General features: G+C 44.4%; 1 protein-coding gene across 1 annotated transcript in view; it reads left to right on the top strand.

Annotated features, from left to right (window-relative positions):
* The first annotated feature begins 15,645 nt into the window (after nt 1-15,645).
* Nucleotides 15,646-24,666, top strand: part of Rhoj (ras homolog family member J) — an 84,815-nt gene continuing 75,794 nt past the window's right edge. The window contains exon 1 of the mRNA XM_075947505.1: nt 15,646-16,335. Coding sequence (XP_075803620.1) covers nt 16,158-16,335 — 178 coding nt within the window. The 5' untranslated portion in view covers nt 15,646-16,157. The remainder of the gene's footprint in view (nt 16,336-24,666) is intronic.

Below are 24,666 nucleotides of genomic sequence, written 5' to 3'. Positions count from 1 at the left end.
ATCCACCTGTCAGTGGGTTTGTCTTTCAGGGTCTAGGTTACCTATCTCAGAATGATCTTTTCTAGTTCCATCCATTTGCCGGCAAGTTTCACTGTTTCACAGAAACAGATGCAGAGACCCATAGCTAAACATTAAGTAGGCCTTGGGAAATCCTGCAGAAGAGGAGAGAAATGATTATGGGAGCCAAGGGGGGCCAAGGACACCTCAGGAAAACACACAGAGTCAACTGACCCGGGCTCATGGGGACTCACAGAGACTGAACTGCCAACCAGAGAACTTGCATGGGGCTAACCTGGGCCCTCTGCATATGTTGCAATTGTGTGGCTTGGTCTTCTTGTGGGACTCCTGGCAGAGGGAATGGGGGCTGCCTCTGACTCTGTTGCTTGCTCTTGGAACCCTTTCTTCCTGTTCAGTTGCCTTGCCCAGCCTTAATAGGAGAGGAACCTAGCCTTACTGCAACTTGATATGCCATGGCTGGGTGATATACATAGGAGGACCCTTTTCTGAATGGAATGGAGAGAAAGTAGATGTGAGTAAAGGGAGGAAGTTGGGGGAAGGGACTGGGGGAGAGAAGGGTGGGAGGAGAGACTGTGGTCAGGCTGAGAAAAAATAATGAATTGATTAATTAATAAAAAATTAACAAAAATGTAATTTAGACATATATTTGGCCACAAACAGACAAATCCTTCTGAACTGGGCCGCTGGGAGAGCAGTTGGAAACACATCAGAAGCATATGACCTCAGACCACCAACCTTCAGACCTAAACAAACGCCCATCCAAAGCTGAATGAATGAAAACTATCAGATAATGCTCACTTGCTTCTGGGTTCCTAGGGTGTCTTCCTCCTGGGAGCTGGTCAACTAGAGAGCCAGGTTTTGAACTACATCTGTTGTTTTGGGGAGAAAGGTTTGATATCAAGTTCTAACTCTTGTAGGTAACTTAACATGTATAAAGGAACATACTTTATATGAGGGAAATAAGGCAACCATCACTGTAACCAACAACTAAATACCAACAGCACCAAAAGTCAGTCCAGGTGATGTCACTGACCTCCTGACATTGCACACCAAGATCACACAGCCCTGTGAGCATCACCCTACCAAAAACGCATGTCCTAAGTCTAACTGCATCATACTTTGAGACAAAATGTCAAAGAACCTAAAGTGAAGGGACTTAGACTAAGTTCTGACCTATCTTGTCCACCATTTTAAGTCAAAACTTTCCATCTTCTCTATATTCTCCAATGACAGTTGTAATCTCTTCTTACCTCCTATTTAATTACTGTGTGTCTTCCCTCCCTTTCTTTTAGGTAGTTTGGCAAGAGTTTCATCAGTTTTATTCACTTTTTCATAGCATCAACTTGTTTGATTGACTCTACCTACTGGCCTTTTCATCTCCTCCTTTTCATTAGTTTCTGTCCTGATGGTATTTCTCTCCACTTGCTGTTTGGGGGCTTTGTCTTGGTCTCATGTTTCTGAGACCTTGAGGTGCATAATTAGGTTATTTATTTCAAGTCATTTGGATTTTTTTAAAGAAAAAAAAAGCACCCAGCTTTTTAAAAATATAAGCATTCCCTTTTAAATCATGCTTTCCATTTCATTAGATACTAGTCATGTTTTAGTTTTCTCACTGATATTTTTAATAACCTACTGTTCATTCAAGAGACTATTATACAATCTCCAAAAGTGGCAATGTTTTAAAAGATATATAAAAAGCAAATAACATTGCAATTCAAAGGAGCTTTGGGGAGAAAGTGGGGGGCTAAATGCACTGTGTATTCCCAATATCGATCCTCTAGGGAGAAGGTAATGGCTTCTAAAAAACATAGATGTGGGCACATGATATAATAAAATAATCAACTGGGAAGATGACTCAGTCAGTAGAATGCCTCACATGCAGGTGCGAAGAATGGAGTTCAGATCCCAGCATCCACATGCTGTGGAATAACCCTTTTGTACACTGTGAAGATTTGTCACTCTGATTAGTTTGATAAAAAACTGACTGACTCGTATCAAGACAGGAAGTATAGGTGGGACAGCCAGACACAAAGGAGCTGGAAAGAAGGAGGACAGAGTTAGAGGAGTTACCAGACAGATTCAGAGAAGCAAGTTAGACACATAAAATGGGATAGAGGTAAAAGCCACATGACAGAATGAATATTAATAGAAGTGGGTTAATTTAAGTTGTAAGAGCTGGTTAGTAATAAGCCTGAGCTTTCGATCAAGCATTTGTAATTAATATAAACCTCTGTGTGGTTACTTGGACCTGGCAGTTGGGAAAGAAAAGTCCACTATACCCATGTAAAAAGTCAGGCACATACCTGAAATCCCAGGCCTGGGGAGACAGAGATGGGTGATCCCTGAAGTTTCTGGCCCATCCTAGTCAAATTGGTGAGCTCCAAACATAAGTGAGAGACCTTGTCTCTGAAAATAAGGTGGACAGTTAGGAAAAACACCCAACACTGACAACTACCTCCATAGCATGTGCGCCCAGCCACCAAAAATAAAGTAGTTCCTAAGTTTTATAAATGCACCATGGTTATATAAGAAAATGTGCTTGTTTCTAGGAAGCTCCTGTTTATGTAGACAGAAATCAGGCAACATGATGACACTGACTATTCTCAAAAGGTTCAGGAAGCTGAGCATGTTGGGACACACCTGAAATTCCAACACCCAAGAGGCAAAGGCAGGAGGATCTTGTGTTCGAGGCTAGCCTGAGTTGCATGATCATTTCCAGGCCAGCTTTGGCCCAGCCCCTGTCTGAAAACCACAAAAATATGTGTAGGTAGCTATATAAAGGGATGGCTTGATAACTCATGTGTGACAAAGTGTTGACTGGTGAATCTGAGTGCAAATTTCACAGAAGCCATTTATGCTGCTTCTGCAATTCCACACTAAGTTTAAAGTTGTTTTACATTTCAAAGTGTTTACACTTGGCTCTCTTAAAATATGAGATTATTACGTCCTGAAACATAATAAGAATTGTCATTAATTCCCAGACACACTATCCTGGCTAATAGGGTTGCTGGGTTACATAAGAAGGGGAAAATATATTTATCTTTTAATAATTATGCAGACAATAATAAAAATTCGTTAAACAGAGAGTTTTCTGTGTTTATGTACATGTTTGAAATGGATATTCTTCAGAGTACTCTTCTTCTGTGGAGCGAACGGGACATAGCTGAAGAGTGAGATGTTCGAGTGGACACCACCAGCCCCCTCGGGTGCAGAGGGCTGAACTCCAAATATCACGGCGCTAAAGATCCATCACTCTGCCTAGGCTGCTGTCAGGCTCCGCATCGCCTTTCTAAACACAGTCTCAGAGAAGCCGCTGGTCCCCGGGTGGGCATCCCAGGCCACGCTTCTCTCCTGAGCTCCCCATCCACAAGGTCACAGTCAACTGCAAGGCTCCGTCTGTGCCTAGCAGACATCTGCTCCTGCACCTACGGTGCTCAACTCTTGACATTCCCCCTCCAAGTCAGTCTTTCTCTGTTTTGATGATTCATAACCCCTCCCCGGAGATTCCAGGAGGAAGACGATGATCCTACATCTTCCTCCCTCCCACATTCCATGAGTTGTCAAGTCCACTGACTCTGGCGCTAAAACAATGGTTCTCAGCCTGGGGCTCGCAGAGCAGACATCTTGCACATACCAGACACTCATGTTACAATTCATAACAGTAGTGACATTGGTTATGAAGTAGCAACAAAATAGTTGTATGGTTGGGGGTCTCCACAACTTAAGGAAGTGCATTAAAGAGTCACAGGATTAGGAAGGTTGAGAACCACTGCTCCAGAGCAATACCACAATCTGCTCACACCTTGTTTCCATCCAAAAGGAGGCCAGAAGTCCGTGTTTAAGTGCATGTATGCCTTATCACATTGCTCTTCCCTCACAGCTCTGTGACCTTAGTTACTTTGCTTCCATTGGCCTCATTGACTTGATCTGTAAAGCTGAAACCAATCACGACAGCCATGTTCAGGATTCTTGTGTGATTGAGATCAGGACAAGTTACTGCTGTTTTTGCCCCTGCGCCATGCCAGTCATCATCTGTCCACAAGATAAACCTTTTCCTGGGCTCCTTAATCCCACATTTGTGCCTCCCACACCTACTACTATCCCATCTAAACACTAGGCAGTCTTACACAAGACTAGTAGAAGCATGGAATTCCCCTGCTCAGTGTTTATCAGTGCTTTCCCATCACTCAAACAAAATCGAATTTTTTTTTTCAAAGTCTGCATTCCTCAGCATGACTGAGTCTAGTATATCTCCGGCTTCTGAAAACTGGAAATCACATGGCAGGCATTCCGCTACCACAGCGCTACCATTTTAAACAAATCAAATAAAATAAAGTGAGCCTTAGATTATCCCAAGCAATAAAATACGGTTTGAAAATAAAAATAATAACAGATATAGATGAATGAGAAGTGGGATATTCACCAAGGCTTTCAACTCCAGGTAAGCTGATTTATTTTTTGTATCTTATCATAAATAATTATAAATCTCAAATCACAATGACAGACAGGTCATTAGGAATAACAGTCTGGGGTAAATCTGTCAGAGAGCTCATCATTTAATAGACTAGAGGACCCAACTAGTATAACTTTCACTGAAGATCATTCTCGAAACTCTCTCAGGTCCTCAGTTAAAGAGTACACCACACATCCACGCTACAAGGCAAGTGTAAATCAATTCCCTGTTCAATCTGGAAGACCTTTTTCTGGATCTATGATAGCATTTATATGTTATCAATACCGTTTATATGCTATCAATACCATTTATATGTATATCATTTGTTTATACATTACAAAACCATTTCGCCTGAGACATGAGAACATCAGCATCATCGTGTGCTCAGGGGAGAAAAACCATCAAATTCTTAGTGAGGTCAGTCTTTGTGACACTTTCTTTCTTCTTAGCTTCCACATTTAAAGCCAGACTATGGCAGCTGTCAACTCTAGACCAGACAGTCTGAGGTCCTGACACCACAAAGATGCAGCACTTGACCCAACCACTTGAAAACACATTTTAGCGATACACTGCGGTCATGTCCAGATCATTGTGAAAATATACTCCATCTCTTCTGTCACTAAAATAATTTGCCAGCCCTTGCGTCTCCTACATCTTTATTTCTCCTTTATATCAGACCATCCCAATAATGTCAAAAACACGTTCTTATTCTTTCCCTTAAACAAAACTCTGCACCCTCCCTAACACCTCCCTAGTCCTTTCTATGGAATGACTCAGTCGAGTCTATGAAAACCGCTGTGGTCAAAGCCTCAGGAAACATCAACAGTGCTGTTTTAATTAACACATAAAATTAAGCATATTTATCAGGATACTATCTGATATTTTGATACATGGACACACTGTATGCAAATCAGGGTAAGTGTGACTATCTCCTCCAATCACAATCACAAGACACAACCAGGGTAAGTGAGGCCATCTTCGCAAATCCACCCAGTCTTTTGTGGTGAAAGTGTTCAAAATCCTTCTATTTTTTAAATACTATTGGTGAAGAATAGAAGTTTAGGCACAGCATATCGGTTTATGCATTAACTCTCCAACACTCGGAAAGCAGAAGCAGGAGGATCATTGGAAATTCTGGGCCAGTCTGGTCTACATAGAAAGTTCTAGACAAGGCAAGGCTGCATAGCAAGACCCAATCTCAAAAACAAAAAAACGGGGGAAGGGGGGGGAGAGAGAGAGAGAGAGAGAGAGAGAGAGAGAGAGAGAGAGAGAGAGAGAGAGAGAGGGAGGGAGATGTTTATTTAGCTAATGGTTCTTAAGATCAGTGTGAACATCTGTTCAACATCTGCTGGAGGCCTTCTTGCTGTTTCATAAAAAGGTGGAAGGCATCATATGGAGACCAAGCAAGTATTAGTCCCCAGTTCCTCTTTTTGTTCTGGAACAATGAAAGCATCATGGCCCATGCCTTCATGAAATCAGATAACCTTGACAATCCCTCAAATGGCATGGGAAAGTCCTTCTGTCTGTGTTGCTTTTATTGGTTAATGAATAAATCTGTCTCAGCCAGTGGCTTAGCAGAATAGGGCAAGGCAGGAGTTCCAAGCAGATAATGGAGAAGAGAGTAGGTGGAGTCAGGGAGAAGCCATGTAGCTGCCACCAGAGACAGACATCTCTGCTGGAGCCCACCAACACTTTGCCAACCTCATGGTGATACACGGACTAATGAATATGGGTTAGTTTAGGATATAAGAGTTAGTCAGAAATACACTTAAGCTATTGGCCAAACACTATTGCAAATAATATTATTTCTCAGTGAGTAATTTCATGGTCCGGGTGGCTGGGAAATAATGAGCAGCCTCCAAAAACACCCAAAGACCTGTCTCCAAACACCATTAACATGTGGTTGGGGGTAAGTTTCCAAGAGTTCTGTAAGGAAGTATTGAAACACGGCAGTTCTGGGCCTGCAGGACTCTCTACTCTCTTGGGTTCCTCCTTGCCCCTCTTCAGTTTGCTTTGTTCTCTCACTTGACAAAGTTTCTGTTTGTTCTCTGGGGCTGTAGTTACCGCCTGTGTCCACCTCCTCTTACTGACCTAACAAGATAACAGAACTTGGTCCTGGCTATCAGTCTCCATTCATGGCCTCAGTTCATGGAGATACTATCTTCCCAGGTGCTCAGGGCAAAATCTTGAGAGGCCCTCCTCAGTTCCTCTCATTTTCTCAAAACCTGCATCTCCCCATCTGCCACTTCACTGACATCCACTAAGACCTCTCTCTGGCTACTTCCTCTGTCCCCTGTCTAATCCCAACTACTACTGAATCTCACCTGTGATGTGGGATTCCCCTCTGTATGCTGAGAATATCATTGGTTAATAAAGAAACTGTCTTAGGCCTGTGCAAGGCAGAACTTAGGTAGGCGGGAAAAACTAAAACTGAATGCTGGGAGGAAGAAGACAGAGTCAAGGAGACACCATGGAGCCACCAGAGGGAAAGATGCAAGCCACCAGCTGGAACCTTGCCAGTAGGACACGAACCTCATGGTAAAATATAAAATAATAGAAATAAGTTAATTTAATATGTAAGAGCTGGCTAAAAATACACTAGAGTCATTGGCTGAGCAGTGTTTTAAATAGTATAGTTTCTGTGTGATTATTTTGGGTCTGAGCTGCTGGGCAGTCAGGAAATGAACTAGCAGCCTCGTACTACACACCTGGACTACTGTAACTGCATTCCTTGCTTTCCTTCACCCGTTCCCTCAGCTGCTAGAGTAACAGTCTTGTCACCCCTGGGCTCCAGCCCTTTGGGAGGTCCCGATCGACTCAGCTCAAGCTCACTTCACTCCCTCTACCATACTATCCCTTGCCCAGCGTGTCCTGCTACAGTGGAGCGCAAACCTTCCAGGGATGCCCTCAAGTGTGGGCCTTGACATTGGAGAGCCCTCTGCCTCTAACGTCTTCCTGAGGTATGAATATCCTTACTGAACGTTTAGACTGAAAGGCCCCTCTTCCCTGTGTTAGTTATCACTACCTTGTTTTGGGATTCCTTGTCTCTAGCTCTCATCATTTTAATGCATTCACTGTGTTTGTTCCCTATCTACCTCCTTCTTCCCTCTAGTTTAAGCTCCACACGCCTGGTGGTACTTCTCATCTGATTCATTCACTGCAATATCCCCAGCACACAGTAGGTGCTCAATGAATGTCTGTTGTCGAAATCAATAAGTCCATAGTAAACTCTTCCTAGGCACTTTCTCAGCTGTGGCGGTTTAAATGAGAATGGTCCCATAGGTTCATGTGCTTGAATATTTGATCCCCAGATGGTAAAGATTAGGAGATGTGGCACTGGGGATGAACTCTGAGGTTTCAAAAGCCCACATCATTTCCAGAGAACTCTCTCTCTCTCCCTCTCTCTCTCCTTTTCTCTCTCTATCTTCCTCTCTCTCTCTCTCTCTCTCTCTCTCTCTCTCTCTTTCTCTCTCTCTCTCTCTCCTTGTGTTTGTGAATCAAAATGTAAGCTCTCAGCTACTGCTCCAGCACCATGTCTACCTACTGCCATGCTCCCTACCATGATGGTCATGGACTCTTAACGTTCTAAAATTTTAAGCTCCAAATAAACTCTTTTCCACGTTACCTTGGTTGTCTTACCACAGCAACAGAAAAGTAACTAAGATATCAACCCAATTCTGTAGGTTTAAAATTTTCTAAACCATTGATTATCAGTAATGAGGTTTGCAAGACTTAAAGAGCAAGTATATAAGGTCTAAAAATTCAGCCTTGAACCTTTGCCCCATAGCTAAACCTTCCAGCTATGTGACTTTACATCTGAACTCCCATTTCCATTCGAGAACAAAGAAAAATCACAATGTGTATTTCTCTATTGTTGAAAAGATTTATTTTACCGTTAGTGCTGACTATTCTTGGCTATCAACTTGACTATATCTGGAATTAACTAAAACCTGAGCAATTGAGCTCATCTGTGAAAGATTATTCTCAATTGGATCTTTTGAGGTGGGAAAACTCATGCTAAATCCAGGCCACTCCTTTTGGTGGCAGCCTATATAAAGGAAATGGGGAAAGGATGCATTTGCTCTAAACCTGCTTTTTGCCATCACTCTAGCCGGTGAATTCATTCTTCTCTGGTATTATAGCCTACTTCTTCAAGATTCCTGACCTATTCTTAAGACCAGCTGAGACATCCAATCTCATGGACCAAACAGTTATTGGATTCTTGGATTTTCTGTTGGGAGCCAGACATTATTGGACTAGCCAGGCCACAGCCTGTATGCCACTCTAATAAATCCCGTGTGTGTGTGTGTGTGTGTGTGTGTGTGTGTGTGTGTGTGTGTGTGTTCATTCTTTCAGTTCTGTTTCTTAAGCAAACTCTGTCTAATACACTGTTGCTCCTTAAGGCCTGTGTGAGTGTGTTCTGCTTCCTTCTGCCTTCCTCCCTGATCACAGCCAACGACTCCCTCTGTCTGATAAAGACTGCGCAAGAACGGTGAAGGATATTACTAAGTCGAGCGGTATTTATCAGCCAGGTCCAGATTTCAGACACCAGGACAATACTACCCATAAATCTTAAAGGGGTGGGGTGGCCGCTGAGCAGAACCTACCATGTTATATGTAAATGTTCACCCACTTCCTTGTAGAGCTTCCTTCTAGCCCTTCAGTTTCCTAGCCTTTCCTAGTGGGACTGAGTGGAGTTGTGTTGGGCTTCGATGTCAATCAAGGAATCAGTTGCAGTTAAGAAAGGCTTAAGGAATGGCATCAGAAAAATCTATATTTCTACAAGAGCGTATCAGACCAATTGAGCTGTCACTTCGCTTTATGGAGTCTGCCTGTGTCAGTTCGTCCAGACTGACACCAGGTTAGCTAATCAGGCTCCACAAATCCCCTGTCCTCAATGGGATTTTGAAAGGCCACATTTACTACAAGGAAGCTTTTTCCAGTGACATAAGTGACTGAGGACTCAAACACTCTTTTGAAAAGCTCTCCAGTCCAAATTTTAAGCGTAAGCATTATAGTGACCCTAGAGGCGTGAGAAATCGGTACCTGAGATCGATGTTGACCTTGTAAGTGGATGTAACTATTCTCCTAGGATTCCATATCTTCATCAAGGTAGCCCAGCAACCACATCTCTGTGTGGGGGGGGGGGGTGGCGGGGAGGGCATTCTCGTGTGTAAGTAGTAGAAATTCATTCCAAGTCACTGAAATCAAAAGAGAGTGTGTTGCCTCTTCATGAATGGGATGTGAGAGTACGGTAGAAATAACTGAATCCGGGACTCTGAGGATCGCTGACTCTCAGCTATATTTTTTTCAGTGTAGTCGTACAAGCAATAGCGCAGATAACAAGCAACAAGCTTTACAGACAGCCACAAGATTGAGAATCCAACAGCCGCCACCTCCTTGACCACTTACACTAACCTCACGAACCTGACTTCACGACATACATGTTCCCAATCATAAACGTGAGGATAATGATGATTCTTACCTCCTAGGTTTGGGGAAGGACCAAATGAGTTTAAATACGAACTGTGGAAATGATGGTCTTTGCTAGTAAGTTCGTCCCTCCTGGTGACAAAGATTTCCCAACACGCTTATGTAGTCCTTCGTGAGAGGATTCCATGGGAAAAGAGCACCTCTCCTGGGAATTTCAGAAACAAGCATAGACAGAGTCTCACTAACTGAGGCAGGAGCATGTGTCCGAGCCTGGAGTGGAGGCTAGGATCTGTCTCAAGTGATTACTTAAACAGAAGGAAGACTGGGCATCTGGATGGAAAATCGGGATTGCCAACACCTGTGGGAAAAGCAAGGCGTTGCCATGCAGCTTGCACTCCAGGCTGTGGGGCATGGAGAGGGGGATCACTGGGGCTTTCTGGCTTCCGGCCTAGCTCCAGGCTCAGTGAGAGGCCTTGTGAAGAGGGAATAAGGCAGAGAGTGCTAGAGCAGGACAGCTGACACCTTGTCTCCATTTATGCTTGTGAACACATGCACCATGCACAAACATACTCACAGAGAATAGAGGAAATCACAATTGTTGTTATTTTGTACAATAATAAACAACGGTGTTCATAGAAAAATATACTGCCTATGAGCCATTTTATAGAAAAGTTTAAATTTATGTATTGTGTGAGGAGTCAGATTTGACAATTACAAAAGTCCCTTTCAACTTCAACGAGATTGAGTTTTAAAAGGACTTCGGGACATAATAAAAAAAATTAAATGTAATGAAATAAATGTTCAGTTACCTATAGAGGGGCCACATAGTATACAAAATAACAAATGAGCTAATTGAGGTTTCTGTGACAAGAATCAATCATGGATACTTTATAGAGGAAGGCGGTTGTGAGGAACCATCTGTGTGCCATGGAAACATACATTGGAGGTGAGTAGAAGAGTGTACATGAGAAATGGATGAAAACCAAATCATTTAGTGTGTTGCATATTTTCCCATTATAAAATGAGTTTTTAAAAAAATATATATTGTTTTATAAAACACAAAGTGAGAAGAAGTTGCTTTCAGTTATAGTTTGCCTTACTGCACTCTCTCTGACACTCAGGACGCTCTCTGATGCAGGGCAACTTTGGACACAGACGAAGCTGGGGCAGTCTGAGCAGACACCCAAGTCCACTCAGTAGAATCCATTTCCCCCGCATTTACTGTCTTACCAGTAGGAGGGCCGGCAACCCATGGGCACTCAAGAGTATATCATTTTGTGTTTAGTCTAGCCAAGAATAATTAAAACCATTCCCAACATATAGCACAGTCTATTTATCCAGCTATCGAGACTTGTCACGTCCTCAAATTATTTATAAACTCTTCTCTCTTTGGGATTATTTTTGTTTATGTTGCTGGTGTGTGCATGTTTGAGTATATATATGTTCATATGTGTGGGCACACATGCCTGCGCGTGAGGGTGGAGGCCAGAAGTTGACACTGAGTCACTTCCTTGATCACTCTCCATACTATACATTGAGGCAGAGTCTCTCACTTGAAGTTTGCGGTTTTGCTGTCTAACTAGCCAGCTTCTTCAGAGGCTTTCCATCTCACCCACTGAGCTCTGGGATCACAGGTGGGCCCCCATGCCAACTAGGCATTTACATGAATGCTGGGAATCCAAACTCTGATCCACGTGCAGCAAGTTCTTTGCCCCTCAAAGCCATCTCTCCAGCCTGTGTTGTTGAGTTTTGGTTGGGGGAAGCTATTTATTTGTTGGGGATTTTTGTTATTGTTGTTGTTCATTTGTCTGGGTGGTTATGTGCTTTCAATTTTGTTTCCATTTTTGTTTTGAGACAGAGTCTCACTATGTAGCCCAAGCTGGCCTGAGACTTGTGATCATCCTGCCTCAGCCTTCCAAGTGCTAAGGTTACAAGCCACCTGACTTTCCGTAGAGAGGAAACTTGAATGACCCTTAAGTTCTTGATTAAACTGACCTCTTTCTTTAAGACTGACAGTAGTACTACACACCCCTCATTTACCTAATTTCTCTTAAAACTAAGACATTAGAGGAAAAAAGAAAAGTCCTCCAAATAGAAGAAGTCCATTTCTGTAATTATTTTTAAAAAGTCATATGCAAAAAATGTGGCTGATAAGATGTGCCATGACATTGTACATACATGACACCAGCAATAACTGGAAGCCGAGTGCAGGCGCCCAAAGATGAAGAACACAGACACATGAGCATCCCAGATGGAGATGACTCATTCCCCTTGGGAAGGGGCCGTTCCAGTCCAAGCTAGTTCTAGAACACTCTGTTCAGTGTTAGCATCCTAGCCAATCTTGAGGATATTTGGGTCAGAACCCTTAGTACTACATAGTGTCCTTCTCAATTTACATCATCCCCGTCAGTGCTGGAGACCAGCTAGCCTCTGAGAGGACTTCCCCTGGAATGCAGGTGACTAGTGACTTCTGGGCATCCTTGAATGACTGGGATCGGGGCACACTGCACATTCCTAAGCCTGGAATCAAAACACTCTCCCACAGACAGGCTACCCCAGCCTAAGAAGATCTGGCCCAGTAATGCCACTTCCCTAGGCAACATCTGGAGGGAAAACAAGGGAGAAAAGTCAAGGTTCTTTTTTTTTTTATTAAAGTCACAGTAAAACTGGATTTAACCAGATGAGTCAGAATTTATGTAAGATATATGTGAATGAGTGTGTGCACATGTGTGTGTTTGTGTGTGTGTGTGTTAAGCTGACGTTTACATAAATTCCTCTGAAACCAAAACACAGAGCACAGAAGTGAGCCAGGGAATTAAGGTCTCCAGGAAAAAGAGAAAAAAAAATCACCCAACAGGATTTCAGTATGCCCTGTTAAGTTTGTATAAACTTGGTGGTGGGGTAAACCAAATAATTAATGGCTACGTAACCACCAGTCAATCATCTGTGTGGCTCGAGACCCAAAAGAACAGACATCTGCCTAGGAGCATGTTAGAGAGTAGTCTCCATGCCACATCCAAACTCATAGACAAATATTGAGAATGGGAGGGGCATTCTTGGTCATTCTGCCTGGGCCAATCACACATGGCTCTGCGGGTTCCTGGGCATGGAATGCTGACTTGTTCTTAAGATTCGGGCTCATGCTATGCTTGTTATTGTTGCTGTTGTTGTTGCTGTTGTTGTTGTTGTTGTTGTTGCTGTTGTTGTTGTTGTTTTAGGGTTTTGTTTTGTTTGAGACAGGGTCTGACTATATAGTCCTGTCTGGCTTGGAGCCAGCTGCATAGACCAGCTTGCCTTGAACTCACAAAGATCCATTTCCTAAGTACTGGACTTAAAGGAGTGCCCGCCTGACCCAGCTTTCACACCAGTCTTCATGATTAAAGGCTTTAATACTAAAAGAAATTTATTTGCACAGACAATGTAATCCATTTGATCATAAGGCAGAATTGTTAAAATTTTAACTTTTTGTTATTTTTTTAATAGCATGCTCAAAACTTCTTTCTATAATGATTAAATGTAGGGGACAATAGGCGGTGATAAAAACAACTTTTTTGTGTGTGAGAAATACAACCAACATTCTCTAGAGAGCTCTAAGCCATTTTCACATGCCTTCCAACGTGGCAGAAGTACCAGCCCACAGACTAAAAGACACATAACTAGCTTCTTGAAGTGTCTTAGAGGTCTCACTACAGAAGCCACTGGGCAGTGAGAATGGCCTGTGTCTGGTGGGGCAAGACTTAGGTTACACACAGAATTAGCAAAATCTCACCTGAAGCCTTTACGTAGGACTGATATTTAAAGTGTGCAGATGCAGCCCTTAGCTGACCAGGCTGGGAGCCATGGTTCAGATCTCTGTACATAGAGTGTCGTGCCATCTTCGCTGCTCAATTTTGGCCTAAAGATCAAGGACAACCATTCACAGTTCTCCCAGTCTCCCATCACCACGCTGCGCTGAAGGGACGCTGCTCATCTCGAGGCGTGTTTGTTATTATTCTTTTTGTTGTTTGGGTCTTTTGTTTGGTTGATTTGGTTTGGGGTTTTTTTGCTGTTATTATTGTTTTGTTTGTTTTGTTTTGTTTGCACTGCCTGTCTCTTCTTCAACTGCACAGGTTTGTTTGCCTGCCTCCTTCATCCTTGAAGCTGTTTATGCAGACGTATAACATAAGTTTCTCAATTACATTCTTATTCCAGCCCCAGGTTCCCCAGAGAGACTAAATAAAAATTAAATTTCACCAATTACAGGCAGCCATAGAGGTCTTCAAATGCTTCACAATGTGGCTTAATGTGAACCATTCACATCCCAAGTACAGCCCCAAATAAGTTATCTTTGATTGTCTTTCAGGCTGTGCGTCACCGTGCGGTGCTGCCCTCCCAGCCTAGGGCAGGATGATGCTCCTGACCCCTTCTGTTGAGCCGATGGGAGCATGCAGCTTGCTCTGGCCAATGAACGTGAGCAGAGGTTTCACTTTCCTGTGTCCATTTTCTTGCCTCCCACAGTGGTCAAGGTATGTGTGACTCAGCCTCGACCCTTAATAAAGAAGCCAGCACTTCAGAGAAGAGATACAAAGTATGCAAACAGAACAAAGAAAAGCCAAAGTTGAAACAAAAGAGTGTTATTTCAAATTACTGAGCTTTGGGGATTGTCTGTTATGGCGACCTAAGGCCCCTGACACTTTAGTCCTAATGAAATGTTATTCTTTCACATAAAAGAAACGTCCGGGGCACTGAGCATCATGGCAAATCTGAAAGAGAAGAAACGTGGGCTCTATTACATGAGAGCGTGTGCATGATATGTAGATATGTACGCAGGTTATTGACAGGCACTTTGAGCATTAAAACTGCTCAAAGCCCTTAGATAATCCACAATCTTCAAAATGTCATAGAAAAACAAGTGCTTTGACTTGAACCCATTTGTCAAAATCATTTGCAGGGTCACATTTCCAGGACCAAGTCCATTCATCAAATGGAACTTCATTCTGAGGTACCAAACAAACTAACTAGTTATTGGGCTCCTCTGTCATTGAGGAGGGCCAGGCTGACCCAGGAGGAGATGATTACAACATCAAGAGAAGCATCCGGTCATTATCAGAATTAGAGAACCCTAACCAAGTCAAAGGCCACACGGTAGCCTCTCACTTCAGAGAGTATGAAGCCAGAGCTCAGCATATGTATTGTAAGAAAAATTCCAAATACACGATATTTGATTGAATTCCTAAGGTAAAAACCTTAGGGGGTGTTTTGGGGGTCTGGAATGAGTAACTGAACACGGTGTTCAAACGGGGCCTCATAAACTTGATACTTATACTCTACCTACAACCTGCACACTTTCCCGCCTTTGAAACTCTGTAGCTCTGAAGGATTTTCTTCCTCGCTGCAGAAAAGAATTGTCTGAGTTTCTCCTTTAAGTAAAGAGAAAACTGTCCGTTTTCAATTTGCTTTGAACTGGTGAGTCAGGGCGCGATGGATGATGTCATATGTTAGCCTGCAATCCCTGGTGTGGTTCTCGGGGGCTCCCTGGAGCTCTCCACTCAGTCCTGTCCCGTTTCCGTGGCAGACAGTACTCCCCGGGTTCCATCCTTTCTTCTTTGGCTTCTTCCCAGCCCCAGGCCAGGAGCCTGGGTAGCAGGGGATAAAACAGGAAGTCTGAGCGCTCCAGCCGGCTGCGAGCCCCCTAGTGTTTTCCCACTCGGGCGTCCTGGCCTGGTTCCCCAGAAGTACAAACACACGCACAGAGCCCCATTGTTGCCGCCTTCCCCGGCCCACTGGTCCTAATATGGAATGCAGCAGGAAACCCACGATTTCCTGACGCTCGGCAAGCTGGAGGAAGCGAGGGGGGAAACTCCGTTTAAAAGCCTTGCCCTCCTCCATGTTAGCTGTGTGCTGGAAAACCAGGCAGGAGTTATCCAAATCCCACCGTGTCATCAACCGGGCTGGGGATGGGGAGGGCAGAGTGAGACTCTCAACAGGCTGCTGCAATATTTAGACTGCCAGGAAGTCCCGGGAAGTCTGTGGAAAGGAGAGCGTCTTAACTCCAGCCATTGAGGGAAAGGGACACAGACCTTTTACATCCCTCCTCCCAAGAGTGCGTTCCCCTTCTCGTCCAGCATGGTGAGCAGCGGGGCTGGTGTGTGTCTGGGCCGTGCCTGGGAGAGCCAGGCCAGCCACAGTCAGGTCGCCTGAGCCGCAGTCTGGGGCCGGTCCCACCGCTCCATGCGCTGCCGAAGCCCCAGCAGCAGCAGCTGGAGCCGCCAACATGAGCTGCAGAGAGGGGACTGACAGCAGCTGCGGCTGCGGTGGGCGCGACGAGAACAGGATCCTGAAGTGTGTGGTGGTCGGGGATGGCGCGGTGGGAAAGACCTGCCTGCTGATGAGCTATGCCAACGACGCCTTCCCGGAGGAGTACGTGCCCACTGTGTTTGACCATTATGCAGGTAGGAAAAAGTGGGGACCAAGTTTATCTAAAAGAGCGATGGGGATGGGGGCACAAGTTCAGAAGGGCCTGGCTTGCCCAGAAAGTCAGAGTCAGATGTGGGGCTGGCAGGTACCAGGTTAACGCAAGCCAAGAAGGTTGTTAGGAGACTGGGGGAGAACCTGCGCATCAATTTACATGGTACCGCCTTCCCCACTTGAAGCAAATGTGTAATCCTGGAAAATATCCTCCAGACCTCACGGCCAGAAATTTTTCTCAGCATTTTCCTCTGAACTTTCCTATACTTTTCACGAAGATGCTTTTATGTGTGGTGTAATTGCATAAATTTCCATTAAAAAAAAAATCACCACTAGACACGTGGGAAGAATGCTCTACTCTGTCCTCGTTAGCTACTCCTTCGTGCTGGTCATAAACAAAAATGTTAAGAAAACCAGCTTTTTCTTTCTGGATTATTTTGGGCCTAAATTTTGTACTTTCTCTCTTCTGGGGTGGTAGGCGAGGAGGAAGGTGCCCCATTCTTTTAAATATTGAGTGGGAAATTAAGCAAAAGATCTCTATGTTTTTAAAAGTAAAAATTCAAATGTAAATAAAATCACTTCGGAGTGTGTCCCCAAAAACACGAATTTTAGTAGTCACAACTTAACTCTTTCTGAGACTTCTAGTTTGGGAGGTTGGAACGCTTGTGGAAGTTTCGGTCAGCATCCTGCTTTGGTTCCCATCTTGACTGTGACCCCGTAAGCTTCCCCTGTGGGAATTGATGTGTTTCTCTCAGCTCACTGTGGCCTCGGTTTTATAACATTTTTTTGAACGTGGCGATCACCAGAGAATTATCAGGGATCTGGGGTCTTGGGGGGGTCTGGTCTTCACCTTGGATTGGGATCGGGATTCCTGTGGAGGAAGCCGCCCACATGAAGCCAGCCTGAGTCTCTGCTCTCTGGTCATTTGAAATCCTCCCTCCACAGGAAGTAGCCGCTTCTCCGGAGTGCCATAGTCGCCCCCATCGCCCCTTCCTTTTAAGTGTACATATTTGTGGTGGGGGTACACCGTGGACAGGCGAGAGATTCACTGCTGGGGAGGGCGTCCATTTCCTAACAAGCTTTTTTTTTATGTTTGTGGAAATTACCTGTGAATTTTAATGCCAAGTCTTCCGAGCATTTCTGAAAATGTACTGAGTGTGACCAGGGAAGAAGTTTTTAATGGGGATGGAACAAAGATTTAAAATGGACTTTTATGTTTATGGGGGAGATGTGAATTAGAGGATTCTGTACCTTGAGGCAGGGACTCTGGTTCTGGTCCCAGAAACATTGTCCCAAAAGTTGTTTCTCCTGTATCTTCTTTATGCCACAAAGGGAAGTGGAGAGACCCTTGGTTCAGGAGCTTCCTGATCAAAGGTGGAACTGAAAATCTCCTAAACGGAAAGGCTTCTAATGCCTGGGAAATTATGTCTCCAGATACCCATCCCTCGGGTGAGCCAATTACAGTCGTGTTGGCAAGAAAGACAAAACCATCTTTGGAAATGAAGTTAGCCTATTAAAAAAAAAAATAGAGGTCAAAACAACTAGACTTTGCTAGCATCGAGCTATTTTATTTTTCAATTATAAGCACAATGACTAGTGTTTGAGCACCCAAAACCTCTCAAAGACATTTTAATATCTGGGTTTTCATGAACCAAACTGTATTCTCCCAAGGACTCACGGGCCCCTAGACACAGAGCAGTTCTTTGCACACAGTAGGCATTCCTGAACGCGGTCGGTCACTTGGGTTTATGCTACACACGCTTTCATACGTGATCATCTCATGTGCTGTCCGTGTGGTTAAAGGGAGAAGAAAGGCTTGAGCCACAGTTCACACTGGAGACTCGCAAAGTGCTGATTTCAATCCCAACGACCTCACCCAGCTCTTCTTGCTCTGGCTGAGCCTGTAGGTGGCCACCAGGGAGCAAATCAGTGCTAAAATAAGCAAAGACCCCCCCCCTTCCCCATCTGGATCCAGTTTTCATTCCCTGGGTCCTACTGACCCACTCTGATATGACAACAGGAAACACAGCTGCCGTGTCTTTAGAAAAGTGTCCTTGAAGTCAAAAGCAGCCTGTCTCTTGGAGATGGCCCATCCAGGAGACTAAGTATGTAGTAATAAAGACAACATACAACAATACCGCATGATCTACTTCTAATATTGCCTTTTTCATTTACTCTGTGGCCTTGAGAAAGTTACTGAACCTCTCTGTGCCTCTGTTCATAGAGATAATAACAGAGACAATAAAGGCATTTGAATCGTTTTTAAAAGCAAAATGAACCCATGTGTGTAAAGATCTCAATGCCCAACAGACAATGTGGGGTCAGGTATCATATCCAGGTCTGCTGTGCACACGACGATGAAATCGAATGAAAATGTTATCGAAAGATAAGAACTACAACAAGGAGGAATGTAATTGCAAGCGTACGCTGTAATAAAAGGACAGGGCGGGCTAGTGTGTATTATTATCCTTATACAGTAGCTACCGTGGCGCTGAGACCTGACAGCCCCGGCAATAGTAAATGGGGTATTAGCATAAGACGTGAAATACCGGTTTCACATAAGTAATCGCAGAAGAAAAAAAAAAGCTGGGGGAAAAGTTGAAGTTTTATTACTCCAAATTTATTTACCTGTCCTTTCTAACTACCAGAATCCCAAAGGACACCAACTCCGCGTGGTATTCCCAAACTTTCTGAGGAGGGTCCCCTTGATCTGTGTCTGGTGCACCTCTCCAAATGTGTTTACATTGCTAGGGCACAGCCGGCACCATCCTGTCCTGATTTACGAGTTTCCTTACTGCCCCCTCCACCCCCTCCTGTGCTGTGACTCTCCTTAAAGGAAGGTCAACTCTTTCCACATCCAGCTGGCCTCTTGCTCTGTGGCTTTGATGGTTCCTGACTCCCCTTAAAGAACATTCTTAGCTTGCTTTCTGGAACACCTCCTCCTGTTTCTGTTCCACACCTCAGCAGTTCTCTCTGCCCCCTCTGTGCCTCCCCTGTCTCCCAGGGGCTCAGTCACAACAGAGTTCAGTGGTCAGTCCCTTGGTTCCCTTCTCTAGTTAGCCTCAGAACGCGGGTGTTGGTATCTAAGGTCACAGCTTAAAATATCATTGATACACTACCAATTTCATATTTATGTCTGCACCCCAACACTCATCTATGCTACTGCCTCACTGTATTTATAAATCTATTAGGCGTCTCCAGTCAATGTTTGTTTGAATTTTCCCATCTGCTCTCCCGCCTCCTCCTTCTCCACATCAGATCGTCACAGGTGTCTTCTGCCCAGTGACTGAGAACAAACACCAGTCTTACCTGTGACTCCTTTCTTCCTTCGTCACCGTCCTCCCACCTCTCCATTCAACCGTCAGTTATTATCACTTGCCCCTTCACAATGCACCAACTACCAAGCCTGGCCGCTTGCCACCACCCTAATGCCTTTTCTCCTATCCACACCACCATCATCTCTCATCCACGCTGCCATAGCGGCTTCCCAATTCCCTGCTTCAAAACCTGTTCCTCCGTGTGTCTCCACCAGGCTGGCGGGGGGAGGGGAGGGGACATCCACAACCTCAGCTCCTCGGTCCCTTCCCTCCACACTCACACTCTTGCCGTGGTGTACTAGGTGCCCAGTGACTTTGTCTATTTTCCCTCCTCCCATCTCCTGGCACTGTTCTCGGTATTTCTGCTATAGCCACGGTAGCCTTCTTGCCGTTTCTCATGGAAGAGTCCTGAATACTTGGCATTTGCTCTTACCCTGGCCTGACGCCGCACCCCCTCCCAAATCTGGCCTAGCATTGATTGCCGTATAATTTAACCCATGTGTCTATGCTTATGTGCTCACAAAAACCCACTCTTGTACATACACACACACACACACACAACACATGACTCTGACCTCCCTCTTATTCTGTTATATCTTCCTTTGTCATATTTAACACTACATGACATTGTGTGTTTATTGGCTATTGTCTTGGTTATGGTTTCTATTGCTGTGGAGAGACGGCATGACCACAGCAACTCTTATAAAGGAAAAACATTTAGTTGGGTTGGCTTGCATTCTCAGAGGTTTAAGCCACTCTCATCATGGTGGGACATGATGGCATGCAGGCAGACATGGTGCTGGAGAAGTCGCTGGGAGTTCTACATCTTATACAGGTGCCAGGAAGTGGTCTCAGATACTGGGCGGTACCTCGAGCCTATATGAGACCTTAGAATGCCCTCACAGCCGCTGGGTTGTTGAGTTTAGCATACGACAAGAACACATCTTCCTACTCTTCAGTTTTGGGACCAACCCCTTAGTGCTAAAATATTCCCATCCATTGGCATCTCAAACGGCATATGACATCAGAATAAGACTCCATCTGGGTTCGGTTGGATTCTGTGCTAAGTTAGGTGGTGTATGTGGTGTGTATGATGAGGCATCTGGTTGTAAACTAAGTCGACTGCAGTTGAAGCCCATCTCCACACACCACCACCTCACCGTTTGCATCATGCCCTGTACTGAAATGTGTCCTGTCCAAAGGGCCTCTCTCCTAACACTCATCCCACCTAGGGCTCTCTCGAAGTTGGGAGAAGCGACTTCCGTTAGGGAAGTCACTCTAAACCAGCGCTCGCAAACCCAGGCCGCCTGTGCAGGAAACTAACACAATTCATGGAAAAGAGGAAAAACCAGTTACTCTGTCAGCCATGTGAGATATAAAAGGAAGTTGTTTTCACAGAGAACTGAACGCTGGTTCTAATTTTTTCCACCCGATTGAATGGCAGAGTGACAAGGTCGAGTCAGAAGCGGCCCTCACAGCTAGGACAGTAGATGGAAATGATGTCAATTAGACAGGAATAATAAACTGAGTAAAAAACAAAGTGCTGAGCCCACAGAGAGCTTCTCCAGGGGCTAGAGATGTAGCTCCATGGTAGAGCACTTTTCTGTCAGAAATAAGGCTCTGAGTTTCGTCCAGGCTCTATAAAGTAAAGACTTGTAACTTAGTTCTGTCTATAGATGAAAATTCATTCAGCAGTATCTCTTTTGCTCTTTATGAAAACCCTTACAGGCGCCCTAAAGAAAGAATGGTTTGTTTTTTTTTTTTTTTTTTGGAAACTACAAAAAAAAAAAAACAAATCTAAAGCAGCTTCATAAGATTATGGAATAAATCAACAGGTACATTTTCTTTTAGATAAACAGCTGAGATTTATTTGACAAAAGGAAGCGATCCTCCCACTTTAGCCTTCTATCCTGCCTTTAGTTCTTCTGGTGTCCAGCTCTCTCCTAAAACTCTCTAGGGACCCTGCCAAGTGTCCCCACTCAGCATACACTCAGGTGAGGTTGGAAGAGGTCACTACAGACAACAAAGTATGCTCCTGTCGCTACAAATGTTTTGAAAATCTCTACAGCAACAACGGGGCACAAATCAAATACATCTTTGACTTCACCCCCAAATTACTTACTGATTTCCTTGAACACCCTTCCTTATTAAGGCAAGGACACATAGGCCCCTCTCAATGGTTATCAGCTGCCAGAAAACTCCATCTAGGATGGGGACTAACAGCAACCTCAAGCTGCACAGGAGCGGCCATTACGTCATTCAGCAGAAGTGTACTGATTTCTCAAGCAGCAAACGAGGCCCTTCACATGCAGTACAAACCCACCTGACATGGTCCCTGCTGCTTTCAGTGGGCTTATAACCCAATTCGAAAGGCTAGTATAAACCAATTGCTATGGTCTGTTTGCTGGGTTACCGGCAGACCACTGAAGCTGGGTTTCGGGTAAGCCACCCGGGGAAACTCTGCAACACCATTCCCCTCTCCTTCTTGAGGGGTCAACAGCAAACATCTCCGAGGCAGCTCCAGACATTGGATGTTTCTGTTTCTGACTACAGTTGCCTTCTTCCACAAAGGCATGGTGATGATGGGAAGCAGACACAAAACCCCAAAAGATGAAGGGAAAAAAAACACAGAGACCTAACTTGTGTGCCAATCTTGAGCCCAAGCTCCAGGTTGTGGAGATCCCAGTCTCTCTGCAAAGAGGCAGACTCTCATCTGGCCTAGAGATTTGCTTTCCCACATACACATCCATGACATCTTTTAGATTAATAGGGACAAAGCACTTTTCTCTATAACACAGTCAGGACAGATCCCACCATTACTTCAATGTGGTCCAACTCCAAGTCACAGAGCATCCTGGCACTTCCCAGAACACCCTGAAGTCCACCAGCTTCTTATCTGCACCCAGATTTGACAAAAGAAAAGGATGCGATTCACGTGTGCTCACTTAGGATTTGTCCTGGCTCCCAAGGCAGACATGGTATTCATTCCCCATCACGCTCAGTTTCGTTTACGCCCCTCCAGGCAGAATGGTAGCATTAGTAACAAAGCTGAAATGACACTGGGCTGCATGACCACACAGTGAGAGGCAGATTCTAATAGCATCAGTAGTGTGATTCGGGCATATTCAGTATCTCTTCATACACTGATTCACCTCTTCACAGCCTTCCTATGAGATGATATTGTTTTCTCAGTTTTGAAAAAGAAAATTAACCACTTTCCCAAGGTTAAATTACTTATAAAGGAGTAAAGGGAGACAATGGATTAGGAAGCAGTATTAATCAGCAGATAGGCTAGTGACATTAACCAAAAGCCGCTGTTAGTTAGGGTGTGCTCTGCTAAGCTGCAGTAACAAACAGACACAAATGTTAACTTGTGGCAGGGTATCCTTTGGTGCTGTTATGTTCCTGGTCCAGTATTGAAGTCAGGAGAGATTCTTTCCTCCGTGCTATTACTCAAGATGCTTCCAGTCTGTGACCTTGACACACTGTAGGATCCCTTACCTGTTGACATCTCAGTGAGAAAGAGAACGAGGTGGCTTGAATGGAAATATTTAGAGACACATCCTGGAAGTGACAGATGTCATTTTCTATCATTCTCCATAGAAGATGGTTTAGTTACACGCCACTCTTGGTCAAAGGAAGGCTTGGGCAAAGCCCCCCTGTGTGCCCAGAACAAAGAACATATTTTGGTTGAAATGAGCAACCTCTTTCTGCTTCTCTCCAGTCACCAAATATTTTAACACACTTTTCCTCATATATAAACAAACTTAACCTTTCCCCAGATAGCTCACCCAGAGTCCCGTGTGTCACACCACCACGCCAAGGTCCAGCATCAAGAGGTGGCTCATAGCCCTCTCAATATGACTTAAATATGGTTCTTCATGGTCCATGAATAGCCAGTTCTCTCACCTGGTTCTCTAACCACCTCTGCTACCATGGCGGAACAGAAATAGGCCATCCAAAATATTCAACCCCTTTTCAGAAAGAGGAGAAAGGAGATAAAACATGGAATAATGGGACACTAGTGAAAAGCACAAGGAAGTCTCCCTGCACCCACTTAAGGTCCTGATATCACCAGCTGTGAGGAAGGACCTCAGCATGACCCTGATACTGCTGGCTAAGAAAACCTTTGGATATTATTCTGAACTTTCCTGACCTGGGCTTCCAGAAGGTTCTTCTTTCTTCCTTGTCTATCGTCCCTCATAACCCAGATCTACACTGAGCCTTTGTGGAATGTTACTTTCTTGGGGCTTTGCAAAACTTTCTCAGCTGACTTCTAGACTGTGTGATCTGGAATGCCCAGTTGTGATTCTGTAAGCATGAGCATGTTAAATACCAAGGTTTCTGCTTAGGTCCTGAGCCGGCCACCCTGTCAGGACCAAAGGGTGTCTTCACTGGACACACTCGTTTAGTATGTTGTATCGTGTACTTCCTTTGCTCTCAGGCCATGTGATGTAGCTTAGACCTGAGGGTGACCCTCACGCCCTGTCTACAGCTCAGAGAGAATTCTGGTTTAGTAAAAGCTCCAGGAACATCCGCTGCTCAGATTTCTTTTCCTTTAATACTTCCTCACTGATCGAGGCACACATGGCAGGGTGTCCACGTGGAGGTCAGAAGACAACTTGTGTAATCAGTTCTCTCCTTCCACCAAGAGGATCCCAAGATATAAAACATCAGATCTGACAGCGTGGGGGTGAGCTCTCTTCCAGCTCAACATTTTTTAAAAACTGTATCTTCTATCTGTGGTGCCCAAAAATTATGAAACTTTTTAACTTTACAAGGTCATTAACACATTTTCTGTAAGTATATGATCTTTTTTTTTTTTTTTTTTTTGGTTTTTCGAGACAGGGTTTCTCTGGAGCCTGTCCTGGAACTCGCTCTTGTAGACCAGGCTGGTCTTGAACTCACAGAGATCCGCCTGCCTCTGCCTCCAGAGTGCTGGGATTAAAGGCGTGTGCTACCATCGCCCGGCAAGTATATGATCTTAAACCATATATA

The sequence above is a fragment of the Microtus pennsylvanicus genome, chromosome 14, assembly GCF_037038515.1.
Source record: "Microtus pennsylvanicus isolate mMicPen1 chromosome 14, mMicPen1.hap1, whole genome shotgun sequence".
Lineage (NCBI taxonomy): Eukaryota > Metazoa > Chordata > Mammalia > Rodentia > Cricetidae > Microtus > Microtus pennsylvanicus.
Note: the sequence above shows the minus strand (reverse complement) of the source record. Positions and strands in the feature narration are given on the sequence as shown.